We start from the raw sequence: 15162 nt of genomic DNA on the forward strand, positions 1-15162 counted from the left end.
AAAATGAAGACACAAGGATGCAACACGTTACAATTATAGAGGCTGACTTTATAAGAGGAAAACAAAAATATCTAAACATTATAAATGCTGTATTTCAAGAAAGTGACCCTGCAGAGAGTATGTTCTACCCCGTCACACCTTTGTAACAGAAGAGTGTACACTCAATAGAAAAAAGTGCTAACGTCAAAAGAGAAGAAGTAGCCCAAATCAGGATGTGGTGTTATGAGCTGTGATGTTGACATATGTGTCAATTATTGAATGACCTGTCAAAATTAAGCCATGCACTTCAACTCTTGTTTAATTAGAACCGGTGTACATGTAAAGACATACATTTATCATGCCATTTCCAGCAGCTTTCTGCGTTGCATCCATACCTGTATTCATTTAGACTTTTAAATATGCTTTTTATAATAATAACTTTATTAGTCCCACAATGGGTCTCTGCATTTAAACCATCTCTAGTTAAACTAGGAGCAGTGGGCTGCCATTTGTACATGTGTTGCTCAGGGGTCCAAAGTGGTTAATTTTAGTTGCAATCCAGGGGCTTGAACCTGGGTCCTCCAGATCCCAGCCCACCTCTGTAACCAGTAGGCTGTAACCACAAATTTGCTGTTACAGCAAATTAATTATTAATTTTTTTCTCACAAGTTGTATATATGATCTAGAATTGATCAAAAATTGATGCAATAGTCTGATTTGACGTTAGAAGGTCAGAGGTTTTGTAAATATTGTTGGAAAACTGCATTTACATTTCAGATAAAATGATTGATAACTAAACAACATGTCCTTTTGAAACCTTAATTTTTTGGTAAATATATAGTTACAATAAGTCGAAACTCTGCTGTTTGTTTCTACAGTAAACAGGGATGCATTTACAGGGAACAGTGTTACACTTAAAGGGTTAACAGGTCACCCTTCAACAGTCTTGGCAAAGGCTTTATTCACAGTGAATTATTCAAGTAAACTTTAATAAAATTCATCAATGATTAATGAAAAAAGCTGAGACTAAGCATGTTTGCACCAAAGACATCAGTAAACACCACAATGTGCAATGATAATTGTCCCAGTAAGTAATACACTGCACTGTGCAAAATCCTGCATCTTTACCTAAAAAACGCATTTTAAAAATATTTAAAATAGGAACAAAAGCTCTAGTACATTATTTATACATTGTTTAGGGAAAGTGCATCTTGGATGTTCTCCACAGGATTAGTCTTTTTGAGGTGAGAATGTGGGTGACCAAACTGAGCACCATTAAGAAGATTGTCATCGACATCACTATCACATAGTGGCTGATGCTGGAAAAAAGATAAAGAATGTTAGGTTAACCTGTGTGCGTGCTCCAGATCCCACGAGTAACAGCGCCAGGACACAAAGGAGAGATGGTGACGGTTAAACTATAAATGAGTGATTAATAAATACTTGGAAAGCATGTGCTTCCCAGTCAACTCACCTTGTTCCAATGTCCAACCAGCTACCGTAGTCCTGAACCATGAAGAAAAAATGCTAAGGAGAAGGAACAGGGAAGTTATACATTTATTGTGTAAAGCTCTCAGTCATATTAACAGAAAAGGGGTGGAGAGAAGAAAATCCACAAGGAATAAAGATTGCAGTGCACCTTTAATGTAGCATCAAACCAAAACTGTTCAAACTGACAAGAAAGACCTTACCAAAGCCATCACATCAGAGATAACCAGGACGATGAGGAACAAACTGAAAAGGAATCATAAGAAACAAGAAATTCATTCATTGAAAGCATTAAAAATTTAAGATCTGAAATCCACTATGATGCTTGTATACTTCAGGCTCAGTATGGAAAACACATTTATCTTGACATTCATTATATAGAAACTTTGTTCACATCGGCTCATTTACTGTTGTTATCTGAGTCGGAACAGTTTAAGATTCATGTATAACTCAAATTTAGAACAATAAGCAGCTCTGCATCCATCAGACCAATAAAAATAAAACATCCTTATTTTGATTGCAGCATCTAAGAGTTTACCTTCTGGATGATAGCTGTGTCGTAACTTGGATGGTCTCAAACGTGCACATTACAATAATGAATGGAATAATAACCTGGAGGAGAAAAACAATGGATTTGACAAATAACCCTAAATAAATCTAATTAGGTGACAATAATGATGCAAACATTTCAGCCTTTTTTAAATTATGATGAGAAGGAGATGAGGGAGGTTAGGTTTTGGTTAAAGGTTTCAACAAAGATCATACGAATGAAAGCTGTACAAATATATAAGACCACGATAAATATGTAAGTAATATGTAAATATGACTGAGTAAGCTCTGTAGAACCAAGTGTTCTTCCCAGAAACACAGCATACTATATAAAAAGAAATCACTTAAAATTCAGTACCTTCCACATCATAAGCCCTCCCATGATAAAGGGGTTGAAAACGGTGAGGAAACAATAAACAGAGGCTGGGTCAAAACTAGAAAAAAAAGAAGAAGAAAAGGCAGAGTGAGTAGATTTGGACAAAACCAGATCAAAATATCTGTCATGAGTGGTAATCTGATACTGAGGCCTAGAATCAGTACGTGGTGGGTGGACAGGTCTGCCTGATGTCAATACACAAACTAGAGCAAGTTTGTCTAAACAATGCAAATAACACTCTGTAGAGTAGATGCTAATTTTTCACAGTTCACTTCTCTCCTTCCTGTAGTCAAATGATGGATTGCTTATGAAAAAAGAGAGGAAAAGGAGCAGAATACATCTTCAAATGATGCATAACAAACATTAATTTCTTGCTGACTGTAACCGAAAAAAACAAAATGTCCCCATAAATCAGAAGCTCCTGGCTCTCTCACACATTAACAGACGCAGACTGTTATATAGGTAGAGACGATACATATATTTCATACCTGTTAATGGAAGCTATGTTCCCAGTCCCAAAGAAAGCTGTTATTATAAAAAATACCTGGGAAAGATGTACAGTCAAGGGAAGGTTTTTTTGTAATTATACTCTTCAAAATTATTTTTTGAAAACGTTTAAAGAAGCCATCTGGGTAGAGACACATGTGGACACCACTGGGACTAAAGCACTTCCCCTGTGCCCGTTTGTCTGGATGTTTTTGTGCTTCAGCTACTTCCATTGTTGCAATGTATGAAGGATACAAAAAAATACGATCTTCTGATATCATCCAACTTCAGTTGTCGGATCTTGGTGATGTCAATGTTTGCTGAAAAATCAATTGTTGACAGCTGACAAAAAAAAAAAGACAGAAAAAGCATATAAAATCATGCCACAAAGTCAATTCACACACACAGAAACACAAGAAAGTGATCAGTGTGGCTACATGCAGATCATTGTGAAAGCATTCAGGATGTGAAGTCAACCCTGTTTGTTTGGTCGCTAAAACAGCTGGCAGGAAAAGCCTTATGACTAAAAGAAAGCAGGCCAGAAATATATATAAATAATATATATTAAAAAGTAGAATAAATAGACATGTGTCTGGATCCTATAATAAACAAACACACGTGACATTTGCATCACTTTTCAAAATGTACCATCCTCCCATTTTACCTCTTGCCTGCCAGAGACACCTTGAGCGAGCAAGGCTTCCTGCTCAATGTTGATCCACACAAACATTAACCAAGACAACACTGGAGGAAACAAAGCCTCTGACCTAGGTGATAAAACGAAACAAAAAACAGGAAAGTTGGGTGACTTTCTATAAATATGCTCTGGTGGTAAAACTCAATAAAAGACTGAATTTGAAGCGCTGATGGGTAAATGTGTGAAATGTTGCGTCTCGTCTTACCCGGTGCTCAGCAGTAGGAACGTAGACGTGAGAGACAAGAATATGCTGAGGAGCCGATGGAACAGGCGGGTCGAGCTCAGCAGAGGAACAAAGATAGAAGATGCTGAGAAAAGAGAAGAGACGGCAGTGAGGTTGGACCTTGGAGCCAGGAGGTCAACTAAGACTGCATGATGCATTTAAACTTTTTTATGTATCTGATTAACAAAAGCCTAACATGAATTCAGTTGAATTCATGCTTAATTGAACACAAAGTTCCACCTGCCTACCTAATGTGCTCCAGCTGATGATCTGATTAAGAAGAGGCAGGCCCTGCTTCTGCTGCAGGCTGGAGTGTGTGAGAGACGGCACGAATGCACAAACACACGCAAGGAGCATCTGGAGGGTGTGACAGGAGAGAAATGATTTATATCAAGTGCTGATGAAGGGGAAAAAAAAAAGGAATCGCACATTCATTCACATATCCACCCACACACAATACTGAACGAAGAAGAAGAAAAATCATTCATATATCCACCCACGCAAAAACACAAACCAATCACGACGCGGCGTAGAAGTTACCTGGATAAAAAACTGTGGCCGGTCTCCACGGTGCAGCGGTGTCCTTCTCCATGACGACCAGAGGTAACAGGCTGAAGTAAAAAGCGTGAGCAGACCTGCACAGGTACTGAACACACAAACGTTGCACGTTAGTCATTTTCAAAGAGATGTTAGGAGCATCGCTTTGGTGTGTCTGCATGGGTGTTGTTTAAAGCTACATTTTTAAAAAGCTGCTAGTTTGTTGTTCAATATTCTCCACTGTAGTAGAGATGAAATCTTTAGTTTCCAATTAGGTGGAAAAAAAACATCTTTGGTAATTTCCCCCAGTCTGCATTGGTAATTGGTTGCTGCTTCGTTCTTATGTGTCACACTTATAGCGAAGTGAAATAGTTCTTTGTAACTGACTTCACATAAATCTATTTTCCGAGTATTTTTATAATGTGGAACTGTGACGGCTATTGTGTCAAATGTAATCAAATGAAGGAAGTACTCACACAAGATGTAAGTTTGGCTCTCTACCCACAACCGGCATCAAGGGGAAGGCAGCCAAACACAGACATCCCAGAAACCAGCTCAATGACCGGAACTACACAGAAACAGAAGCACATATGAGTGCAAGTGGGACTGACTGACTGTGAGCATTTGTTTAACTCAGTGAGCGTGTGAAAATTAACATGTACATAAACCAGTTTGCAAGTAAAATTTTTGGACTCTAGGAGACTACAGGTCTGGACTTTTGTTCCCTTAGAGAAGCTGATATAATTTTTTAGGTTTTGTGTGTACTAATATTTTAGTGATGGATTGATATTTATCAAGAAAACACAGAGCAGACAGTCGATGACTTACCATTTAACATATCCAAACACCATCTGATACATATATCAGTATCCAAAGACATCCCTAAGAAGCAACTTTGGAGGGTAAAAGATGCTGAAAATGTAATTTTTTGTTAGATTTTTCTACACATATATTAATAACTAGTTTGTGACCCATCTCACAGATGAAATGAAACATATATTTAGTGATCGCCCCCCATCGAGTCATTATATCTGCATACCTTCATAAGTCATTGCAATTTTCTTGTAAAAAAAATAGCCATATTTATAAAGATGTATTAAGTGCTATACTCAAAATGGACACAGATGTTGAAATTCCCATCACAAAATTTGTTTTTTTCAAACTCTGACACAATTTCCTGAGGTTGTAGTGAAATATCTCTGACATGACTTAGCAAAAATGCCAGATGATTACAAGCCTGTCTTATCAGCACCTGTTCACACCAAGTGTTTTTGGGAAGTTCAAAACGTCCCTTGACGCCACACCCACGCGCCCCACGCTTTTAATAGGAAATTTGTCATAGAACTTTGTACAAATATTTAAATGCAAATTTGCACACAAAGTACACTCTGTGCAACACATTACGCAGACTGCAGGGCTCCAGGCTGATTTGAGCCAGACTTTTATTTTCGTGTTGAAAAACATTAAGAGACAGATGCCTGAGCTGGGATGACTTTAGGGAATTATCCACTATTTAGTCAAGGTGTTTGCATTCTAAAAGATATTAACGTCATTCCACCGGTGCATCAAGTGAATGACTTGTGATTTCTGCTCTTGCTCTGGAGCCAAAAACGCAGGAAAAACCAAGTTTGATAAAGAAAACCGGTTGCTCTCAGTTAAGAAAATAAATTCATAGTTAAACATTAAAAAAACAAAAACCAAACAAAGAAAACCAGTGTAACACAAAAACTATGCCAGGTAATGAATAATGAAAAACGCATCACTTCTCCACAGAGCATTTCGTAAGCAGGAAACTACCACTCTGTCTTCAGAAGAGCCCGAAATGAAAGCTAAATTCAACACAACGTATTTTCTTACAAAAGGAAGTATTGCCATTCATGAACCCAAAGAGATACAGAGAACTGTCTAAAGGAAATGGCATAAAATTGAATGATAGTCTCGTCTGCCATCAAGACAATTGTCAGATTTATGGTTAAAATTTGAGAAATGTATCTAACTGAGCTGTGTGTCAGTTTTACATGTGTCCCTAAACTATTTCATACTAAATGTTATAAAGTCTTAGCCTTGAGCCATAAATAATATTAGTGAGAACTGAGTATATGAAAGGATTGGACAAGCACATGCAACAAATCAAGCTTCAACTACAGCACACTGAAGTAAACTGATATCATCAGTTACTTTTATTCTCAATCGTTGGTTTGGCTGAATGCTTTCAAGCACAATGTAGTTGTTAGTAATGGGCTGAACTATCCTAGAATGCACACTAGTGCAGAGAGGAACACCAAAGCCAACAGGTAGAAATTTTAAAAAAGCATCCTGAAGTTTATCCATCAGACACCGAGTTCATAAACTGATTGTGATATGTTTTGGTCACATGAATCATGGTGAAAACAGTCGTGGAACCGCCTGAATAGGACAGTAAGGCTGCAAAGGCTTAAACAGTTTTTATTCTTTTAAGAAAAAAAATCCCCTTTCAGTGAGAAGACCAATAACGTGTAGGTGCAGGCAAATTAAGAGATCAAAATCATGAATGAATACTAAACTCAACCTAACCTGTTTTCAAGATGATTGGGGAAAAGCACAAACTTACCTTGGCTTTAGCAACAAGTCCCGACAGGAAAGGCCACAGAGAGAGAACCGTCAGCCCCACAGTCAGCACGGCGCGGTTGAAGAAACTCACCACCTGGGGGCAGCAGAGGCAAACAGTGCAGGTGACAGATGCCCTGAAGGCTAACCAACACCCCTGGATGACTGATTTTGTTGCTCTAAACTGAAACAGTTAGACTGTGTGTCTTTGACTGTACACAAACACAGACAAGAGATCAAAAGATTCCTACCAGCAGCTCGATCCCAAACGCCACCAGCACAAAATAGCCCAAACATTTCAACAGCGGCAGAGAGGGTGCTGAACGAATCAAATCTGTTAGAGCTCCAGACCTAAAATAGATCATGAATCATATTACTTTTCCTGTGATTTACAAAAAAACAACAACATGCAAGTCCATCCTTATCCATGTACATAAGAGAAATGTCACTTTAAAAGATGTAATTAACTTCTCAGTCCTCCTGTGCCAGACATAGATCTGTATCTGCATAGTTTCATTAGCTGTTGTGACTAGGGTTGCCACCCGTCCCGTAAAATACGGAATTGTCCTTTATTTGAGAAAAAAATGTTGCGTCCCGTATTGAACTAATATGGGACGCGATTTGTCCCGTATTTTCATTAATTTTTACACCATATTCTAGTTGAATTATTGAAATAAATTAACTTTTACACCATATTCTAATTGAATTATTGAAATAAATTAACTTTTACACCATATTCTAGTTGAATTATTGAAATAAGTTAACTTTTACACCATATTCTAGTTGAATTATTGAAATAAATTAACTTTTACACCATATTCTAGTTGAATTATTGAAATAAATTAGCTTTTACACCATATTCTAGTTGAATTATTGAAATAAGTTAACTTTTACACCATATTCTAGTTGAATTATTGAAATAAATTAACTTTTACACCATATTCTAGTTGAATTATTGAAATAAATTAACTTTTACACCATATTCTAGTTGAATTATTGAAATAAATTAACTTTTACCACCATATTCTAGTTGAATTATTGAAATAAATTAACTTTTACACCATATTCTTCACCTGTATGTATATTATACATCTGGGCTGATGTGGACATACGTAGCATAGGAGGCTATTTCAGTTGCTATATGGTTGTCTGTCTCTACAGTCATGAAAGTTCAATGCTATTAAAGCATTTTAAACTTTAAATCAAAGCATTTTGTTTTTCATATAAAATAAACAAATTTTTATTCAGTTTAGAAGTTTTAGGGCTTTTTTTTTTTGGCTCCTGCGCTGCTGAAATCAGGGCGTCCCTTATTTCTATTTCTGAAAGGTGGCAACCCTAGTTGTGACTGCTAGCACGCATTTCTCATTGTTCCAGCATTCTCAAAGAACTTGGTGCAGAAACTTAGCATATTTTATAGTTACATTATTGTACATGCCTTGCAGATACGCATCGTCTTGTTATCTAATTCACATTTGTTTATATTTGTTTGTTACTCACTCTTTAAAAACAGAGTACCATACAGGGACGGGCAGCAGGCAGTAAATGTAGTAGGTAATGGGGCTTCTCTGGATAAGCAGGAACGCTGTGATCACCGCTGTCACACCTATGCACAGCCATGCCACGCTCGGGCTGGGAATCTGCACACACAGAGGAGCGATTCCCACTGAGCAAGACATTCAAGTTTCAGAGGGTTGTTTTGGTGAAAAGAAAGACACTGGGGGGTAATTCTCTACTGTCCCAACCTGTTTAGTGAGATTCGGGTGTCTGTTGAGGCTGGCGTGAGTCTTCAATATGACTAAGATGACATATGAGGTCCAGCCTACGAACCCCAGCACCACACTGCAGCCCAGAAAGAACCTGTCGTAGGTGTGGTAGTAAACCAGGCCTTCCAGGGAACGGGATATCAGCGACCGGCACAGCGAAATCTGTTGAGGGACGCAATAGGGAAGACCACATGCTTCAGTAAAAGCAAATATAACAGAGGAAATAGAAACAAAACAGATGAAATTGGACTTTATTTATACTCTGGTTTGCTGCCACTGTAAGCAGTGTGTTAAAAAATGAGCTTGATTCCTTAAGAGTCAGTAAAACAAATCCACATTTGGCTTCAGCTCTGCTGTTTCTGTGTTCATTTACCAATTAGATGCAGGCTGATACTTACAGCGTCATGGTACTTTTCTAGTTGAATCAGTATTCGGGCCTTGTGGGTAAATTCCGCTTGTTTTGATTCAGTCAGGAGTCTGAGAAAACAGAGAAACAAATCAACACCCCTGGAAACGTTTTCTTTATTATGCAGACAGAAACAGGGCACGCTTTGCCTTTAAACATACACAAATCACACGAGTTACTCCAACTGACCTGATTAACCCTCGTTGAAAATATTCTATGGGCTTTTTTCAGAGATTTTTAAAAGCTATTCCCACTAAAGTGTTCCCAGCTTATTTGCTAATAGTAGAAAGCATTGCTTCCCTTTCTGCACTTACTGGTACGGCGTGAAGAGAAAAGACAAGGTTGTATCCTTTTTCTGGCTCATTTTCATCTATAGAAAATATAGATATACATGTAGCTTCATCACTGTTCAATCACACCGTGTAATAAATGAGATAATTACCTATCAAAACTAAGAGGTTAACAACAAAGTTTCCAAAGCAAATCTAAGCCTGGCTCATATTCCTCTGCTCAGGACAGTTACTGGCAAACACAGCAGCTGCTGACGGTAGAAACTGAGAGCTCTGATACCTTGAACTGCTCCAGCACTTCAATAGCATTGGTGTACATGCTCTCTGCCCTGAACTGGTCAGTGTTGTTAAGGTAGAGGAGAGGTAGCACACCCTGAACAGACACAAATACACATACAGACACATGGATTGTAAAACAAACAGAACTTAAGTGTGCTTGCATGATCGATTTTTGGATGGTGACATAGAACTTCATGTATTAAAAACAATTGGAAGGTTTCATCTGTCTTTTATTCATTCTGACTCACCACAGAATTAACAGGAAAGGGTAAACCAACAAGAGAAGCCATGAGTGGAGCAATGTCTGCCTGAAAAATAGAAAAGCATAAATATTAAAGCTTCACAAGAACCAAAAATTGTACACATGTAGCACTTAGTGATGCTCACTTATACATAGTTCCTTTGTTGTGATCATTACCTGATTGACGTCAACTCGACGAATGTGCTCCAAATTCCACTCTGACAGAAACAGGAGGACAGATGTGAAGTGTTAACTCAATAAGACACATAGTGGAAAAGCTGGGTGTGAAATAAATACTTTAGGCGTACCTTGTAGGTAGCTATCTTCATATGGTTGGGGTTCTGTGACTCTCTGGGCATTATTAACCCCAGCTCCCCACACAACTAAAGGGGTGAGTGTCTCAGAGGGATGGCCTGCACCGTGGGAACCTAGAGGTATTTGAAAAAGAAAAAGAAAATGCAATAACTGCAGTTAATTTTATACATTTGTTTGTTTTTTTTCCAAGCTTACCAACACAGAAAAAAGTCTTACCCCAGCTTGTCATGCCATGATCAGAGGTAAAAACATAAGCTGTTCTGCCATCATGCCCAAAGAACTCCTCTACAACAGACACGAGCTCAGCAACACCACTGTCTACCAGACCAATATTGTCCAGGTATTCCCTGCAAAAAAAGAAAGAAAGAAAAGACAAAATACAAGACGTTGTTCAAAGAAGTACAATATGAGCAAATGCAAACAAAATTATTACCAGAGGCCAGACAGGTATAGAAAAATTCAAAGTAACCAACTCACTGCGACATTGGCCTGTGAGCATGACCGTTTGTGTCTATTCCCAACAGATGCAGGAATAAGATGTTCTTATCCTCAAGTAGATGGGCTTTTAGAGTGGAGTTAGACTTTGCTGACCCAAAGAAAGACTGTTACAAAGAAGAGGTGTTGTTGGCTTGAAGTTAGGGATAAGCATGCAAAACTTCACTCATTACAACAACAGAAACCAGTGCTATTGCACACAAGTCCTTTATTTTCCAAAAAGATTTATAGAAGTCATAGTTTTAGTAATAACTCGAAGAGATTTGACAATTTACCATGAGAGAATCTTTTTTTTTTAAAACATCATACATTGAACATGACAAAGATAATATCTGCAATGCAAATGGCTTATAATATTTCATGGAAGCCTAATCAATCAATAGTTTAATCAAAACAGTCATCTTTAGTGTTGTTATTTCCATAAACATACTTTGACTTGAGAGAAGACCCAGCTATCCAGCCTGGAGGCATCTGTGGAAGCAAAGTCCTCCTGCTCTGCTGGATATGTGTGGGTATACACATGATCCCCACTAGCACCTGGAAGCACCAAAGACTTGAGATCAATTGCTGTTCAAAAATGCTAGTCTGATATAATTGTATCTGTCCATACGTTTTCTAAAATGTTTTCAATCCTATTTAGTGCAATGATGGTCTGAGTGATATAATCACAACATTTTCAAAAGGTAGAAACATTTAAAGAGATCAAATCTTAATCAAATGGATAACAAAATACAAGATGATATCTGTGATACTTTTCCTCTGGATTAAATAGTGTAGCGCTTCAGTTTGTAAAGACTGGTGAGAGCGTATGCGCTTGTGTACCTTTGGCAAACATTGGCAGAATGTCTGGGCTTCCCCAGCACCAGGTGTATCTGCTCTCATTAAAGACTGAATCAAATTCAACAGGATTCTCCTTCCAGCCTGAAAACGTGCAAAAAAAAAGTTCAAATGTCACCACAAAGAGCCACAATGGTAATATAGAACAAAGACTGATAAAAACCAAATAAGAGTAAAACACCAACTCATTTTGATCAATCCAATAGTGAAAAATCAAGAAATTGCACCTACCTTTAGCGACAGCACTGACATCTTCATAGAAGCCTGCGATCAGAGCAACATGACCAGGCCGAGACTCAGTAGGCACACGCGTATGGGACACGCCCCAGGTACCAGTCCCCTCTATTACTGTCCTGATGTTGGAAAATAGAAATGTGTACATTAACAGATGTGACAAAAAAGACCCTGCAGAACACACATACTAACATAATAATCATCACAATAAATGTAATACTGCTTCTGTTGCTGTCCTATTAAATACACATCTAAAGAATGCACATCTAAGCTCACTTCTCTGGATGCACGTCCTAACCTCAGGTATGGAGTTCTAGATGAGCCATTTGGTAGTAGTGTGAAAAGACTGTCTGCTCGGAGGCCGTCTGCCACAAACAGCACCAGTCTGGAGGCTGGGGACTCCAGTGGCGTCGACTGGGGGGTCATGCCATGGACCAATGGTGATGTGAAGTAGATGTCAAAGATGGACAGGAAGAAAACCACATGGACTGTCAGTCCAATCAGGAAAAACGTGATCGTCCTCATTCTGAGTATCCACACTGAACTGCCTTTGAAGAACAGCCACAAGAAGGTTTTTGAAGAAAAGAGAAAAGAAAAGAAGAAGAATGGAGGAAGATTCCTGCTATAATAAGAAGACAAAGACATAAAGAGAAAAAGAAAAGCATGGATGTAAATACTAACATTGTAAGAGTCTGACTTTAGACATAAGAGTAAGAAGTTGGATCAAATTAAATTGATATTAGCTTAAGAATAGCATTAGTTAAGCTAAAGTATGCAGTGGAAAGGCTGCTTAAGGACAGAACTAATCCGTACACCATATGCCATTAGCCTGTGCACCAAAATAAATAAATAAATAAATCATTTTGATTTTACCTCATGTGTTATCATACTGTCAGCATATGTCATATGTGAGACATAATGCGAAGAGGAAAAAAAAAAGTGGTCTTACCTGCTTGTAGAGTAAGTTTACAAAGGTGGCATGCTGGCTTGTCAAAGAATGGCAGGGCAAAAGTATCTGTTACTTCTGTGTGTAGCATTTCTTCTATTTAACTGTCCAATGTAAATTTGTACATGGACCACTATGTACACAAACAGATCCAGAGTTAATGAGGCTCGGTTGCTCGAAACGAGATCATCTTCTCTATACGTGGGTGGTTTTACAAAATCAACTGCCTTCTTTCTAATAAGATTACTACAAGAAATACAGGCAGCACGAGCATTTACTTCCTTGTTGTGACTTGACGCATTTGATGCTGTAGAATTGCATTGTGGGTAATGTAGTTAAACTACAATGTTTTTCCTCAGCGGCTTCTCTGCCGATGTTAGAAAATAAATAACCTGACGTTTTTCTACTTAATAGTTTTTTATATATTTGTATTACAGTTTCATTTGATATTTGTATTATTCATTTTTTTTCCCAAAACACAGCTAACATGTGCTGCGTTCCATTTACCTCGGAAGTCGGAACTAGGAACTGGGAATTACGTCACAGCCGAGTTATCAGCGTTCCAGTTACAAAGTAGGTAAACAAGTTTGTAGTTCGCATATACCACATGAAAAATGTAAATTACACTATAGCAGCATATATATGCCGAACAATACTTGTATACGACTGATTTAGTGTGACCAAAACTAGAATGAAGTGCTACGAATTTTTAAAGAGCTCTCTTCTACTGTTTACAACCGGGGCAGCCATCTTGGAATGTGAACTCGGGGGTGGTGAAGACTCTCCCACTTTCCCAGTGGGAAATCCCACTTCGAGGGGCATTCCAGTTGAAAATTCCGACTGGGAACTGGGAATTCCCCACTTCCGAGGACAAATGGAACGCGGCAACAGCTAAGATGACCTGTCAGCTGTCAAACCTCAGAAATATCCAATCATTTTCTTCTATCCCACGAAAGGGGCGGGCTTTGGAATAACTTCCGCCGAACGCAGCCAATCACAACCTCGCATTACTTTCCCTGGTAAAAGCCATCGAAACCACCACTATCCATTCAGGAAGAAGTGGCTCTGATTAGCTCAGCCGCTTTACTGTAGGTTGCTAAAAAAAAAATCATTATAGTGTAAAAATGGCGTCGGTGAACCCGTTTAATCTCAGCGACTCTGAAGAGGAAGCCGAGCGGCGGGTGAACGAGGCGGTTTGCGGGGAGAGCAGCCCGAGCGGGGGGGCTCCGGGGCCGCCGCCTGCAGGAGCCGAGCCCCGCAGCAGCAGCAGCGGCGGAGGAGGGGAGGGCGGCGGGGCCGGCTCCAGCCGCACCAGCCCCGGGGCTGCTGCGGCTGGAGCCGGCCCCGCCGCCCTGCTCAGCCCCGGGGCGGGGGGCGCAGGGGAGCCGCGGCTGTCCGTGGACGCCGTGGCCGCCCAGCTGCTGCGGGACCAGTACATCCTCACGGCCCTGGAGCTGCACACGGAGCTGCTGGAGGCGGGCAGGGAGCTGCCGCGGCTCCGGGACTACTTCTCCAACCCGGGCAACTTCGAGCGGCAGAGCGGCACGCCGCCCGCCCGGGACCAGGCTCTGGCCCCCGGAGGACCGCTCAGTGAGTGCTGCACATACAGCTTCCTTATAACGCTGTTTTTAGGGGAGTCAATTATTGATCTCCAGCATGGGTGCAGATCCCGGGGGGGACGGGGGGGACATGTCCCCCCCAATTTCTGAAAATTGTCCCCCCCAATAAAAATACCCTAAATTATTCAAAATTGAACAAATGTATTTTCAGACTTAAAGGTTGAGTATGTAGAATATTTATTAAAAATAGATTTCTAAAAGAAAATAATACATCCACGGTGCGTTTTGAGGTGTACAGAATGAAAGTATTGCTACTCCATACATTTTTTTTTTTTAGTCTGAATTAATATTTTTAAAATTTTTGACTGGCTCAACAATGACTTTTTGTCAACGTTCTGTTTACATTCGTACCAACATGTGGCTCACTTCTCCGCTGTTTTCCTGCCTCCTCCCGGTCGTATGCGTCTGTTTTCAACTAAGCCTTTTCAATAATCAATTGGTGGATCAATGGACCAATTTATGGCATGGTATGAGTTGCATATTGGCAAAAAATGTAAAATTAAAATCATGTTGGTGTCCCCCCCAATCCTGACATCGGATCTGCACCCCTGATCTCCAGGTATCAGTTTGCAGCTCGAGGGCCGCAATTATCAAACAGGGTTTGTTGCTCATTTGTCATGGCAGAAACAGAACACAGCACAATCACAAATATGTGACTTAAGCCTGAATTATGGTTCTGCGTTAAATCGATGCAGAGCCTACGGCGTAGCCTACGGCGTAGGCGTACACCTACGCCGTAGGCTCTACGCGGAACCATAAATCAGCCTTTAGACATAACATACAATGCACTTGCTGGGATTAGATGAATTGTGATCA

At 39.6% G+C, this 15162-nt stretch overlaps 2 protein-coding genes across 3 annotated transcripts in view; one reads left to right on the top strand and one right to left on the bottom strand.

The window, feature by feature from the left end:
• Positions 1-27: 27 nt before the first annotated feature.
• Positions 28-13284, bottom strand: pign (phosphatidylinositol glycan anchor biosynthesis, class N). 2 transcript variants are annotated; one of them, XM_061713833.1, is made up of 29 exons: positions 12731-13284; positions 12080-12400; positions 11779-11900; positions 11533-11631; positions 11141-11247; positions 10693-10817; positions 10432-10562; positions 10209-10328; positions 10078-10118; positions 9908-9967; positions 9661-9753; positions 9405-9460; positions 9083-9161; positions 8664-8846; positions 8419-8558; positions 7173-7272; positions 6926-7018; positions 4812-4903; positions 4339-4444; positions 4047-4155; positions 3781-3883; positions 3543-3645; positions 3134-3220; positions 2881-2936; positions 2375-2450; positions 2006-2079; positions 1671-1713; positions 1454-1506; positions 28-1298 (listed from the first exon to the last, which is right to left on the bottom strand). In XM_061713833.1, exons 2-29 carry the CDS (start codon positions 12304-12306, stop codon positions 1175-1177), a joined length of 2802 nt encoding a protein of 933 aa, XP_061569817.1. In that variant the 5' UTR covers positions 12307-12400; positions 12731-13284; the 3' UTR covers positions 28-1174. The 2 variants fall into 2 exon arrangements, with proteins under 2 accessions (XP_061569817.1, XP_061569816.1); XM_061713832.1 differs by having other exon boundaries at positions 12080-12403.
• A 474-nt stretch (positions 13285-13758) lies between these two features.
• Positions 13759-15162, top strand: part of relch (RAB11 binding and LisH domain, coiled-coil and HEAT repeat containing) — a 34957-nt gene continuing 33553 nt past the window's right edge. The window contains exon 1 of the mRNA XM_061713831.1: positions 13759-14317. Within this exon, the coding sequence (XP_061569815.1) occupies positions 13852-14317 (466 nt within the window). The 5' untranslated portion in view covers positions 13759-13851. The remainder of the gene's footprint in view (positions 14318-15162) is intronic.

Source organism: Cololabis saira, chromosome 22 (genome assembly GCF_033807715.1).
Source record: "Cololabis saira isolate AMF1-May2022 chromosome 22, fColSai1.1, whole genome shotgun sequence".
Lineage (NCBI taxonomy): Eukaryota > Metazoa > Chordata > Actinopteri > Beloniformes > Belonidae > Cololabis > Cololabis saira.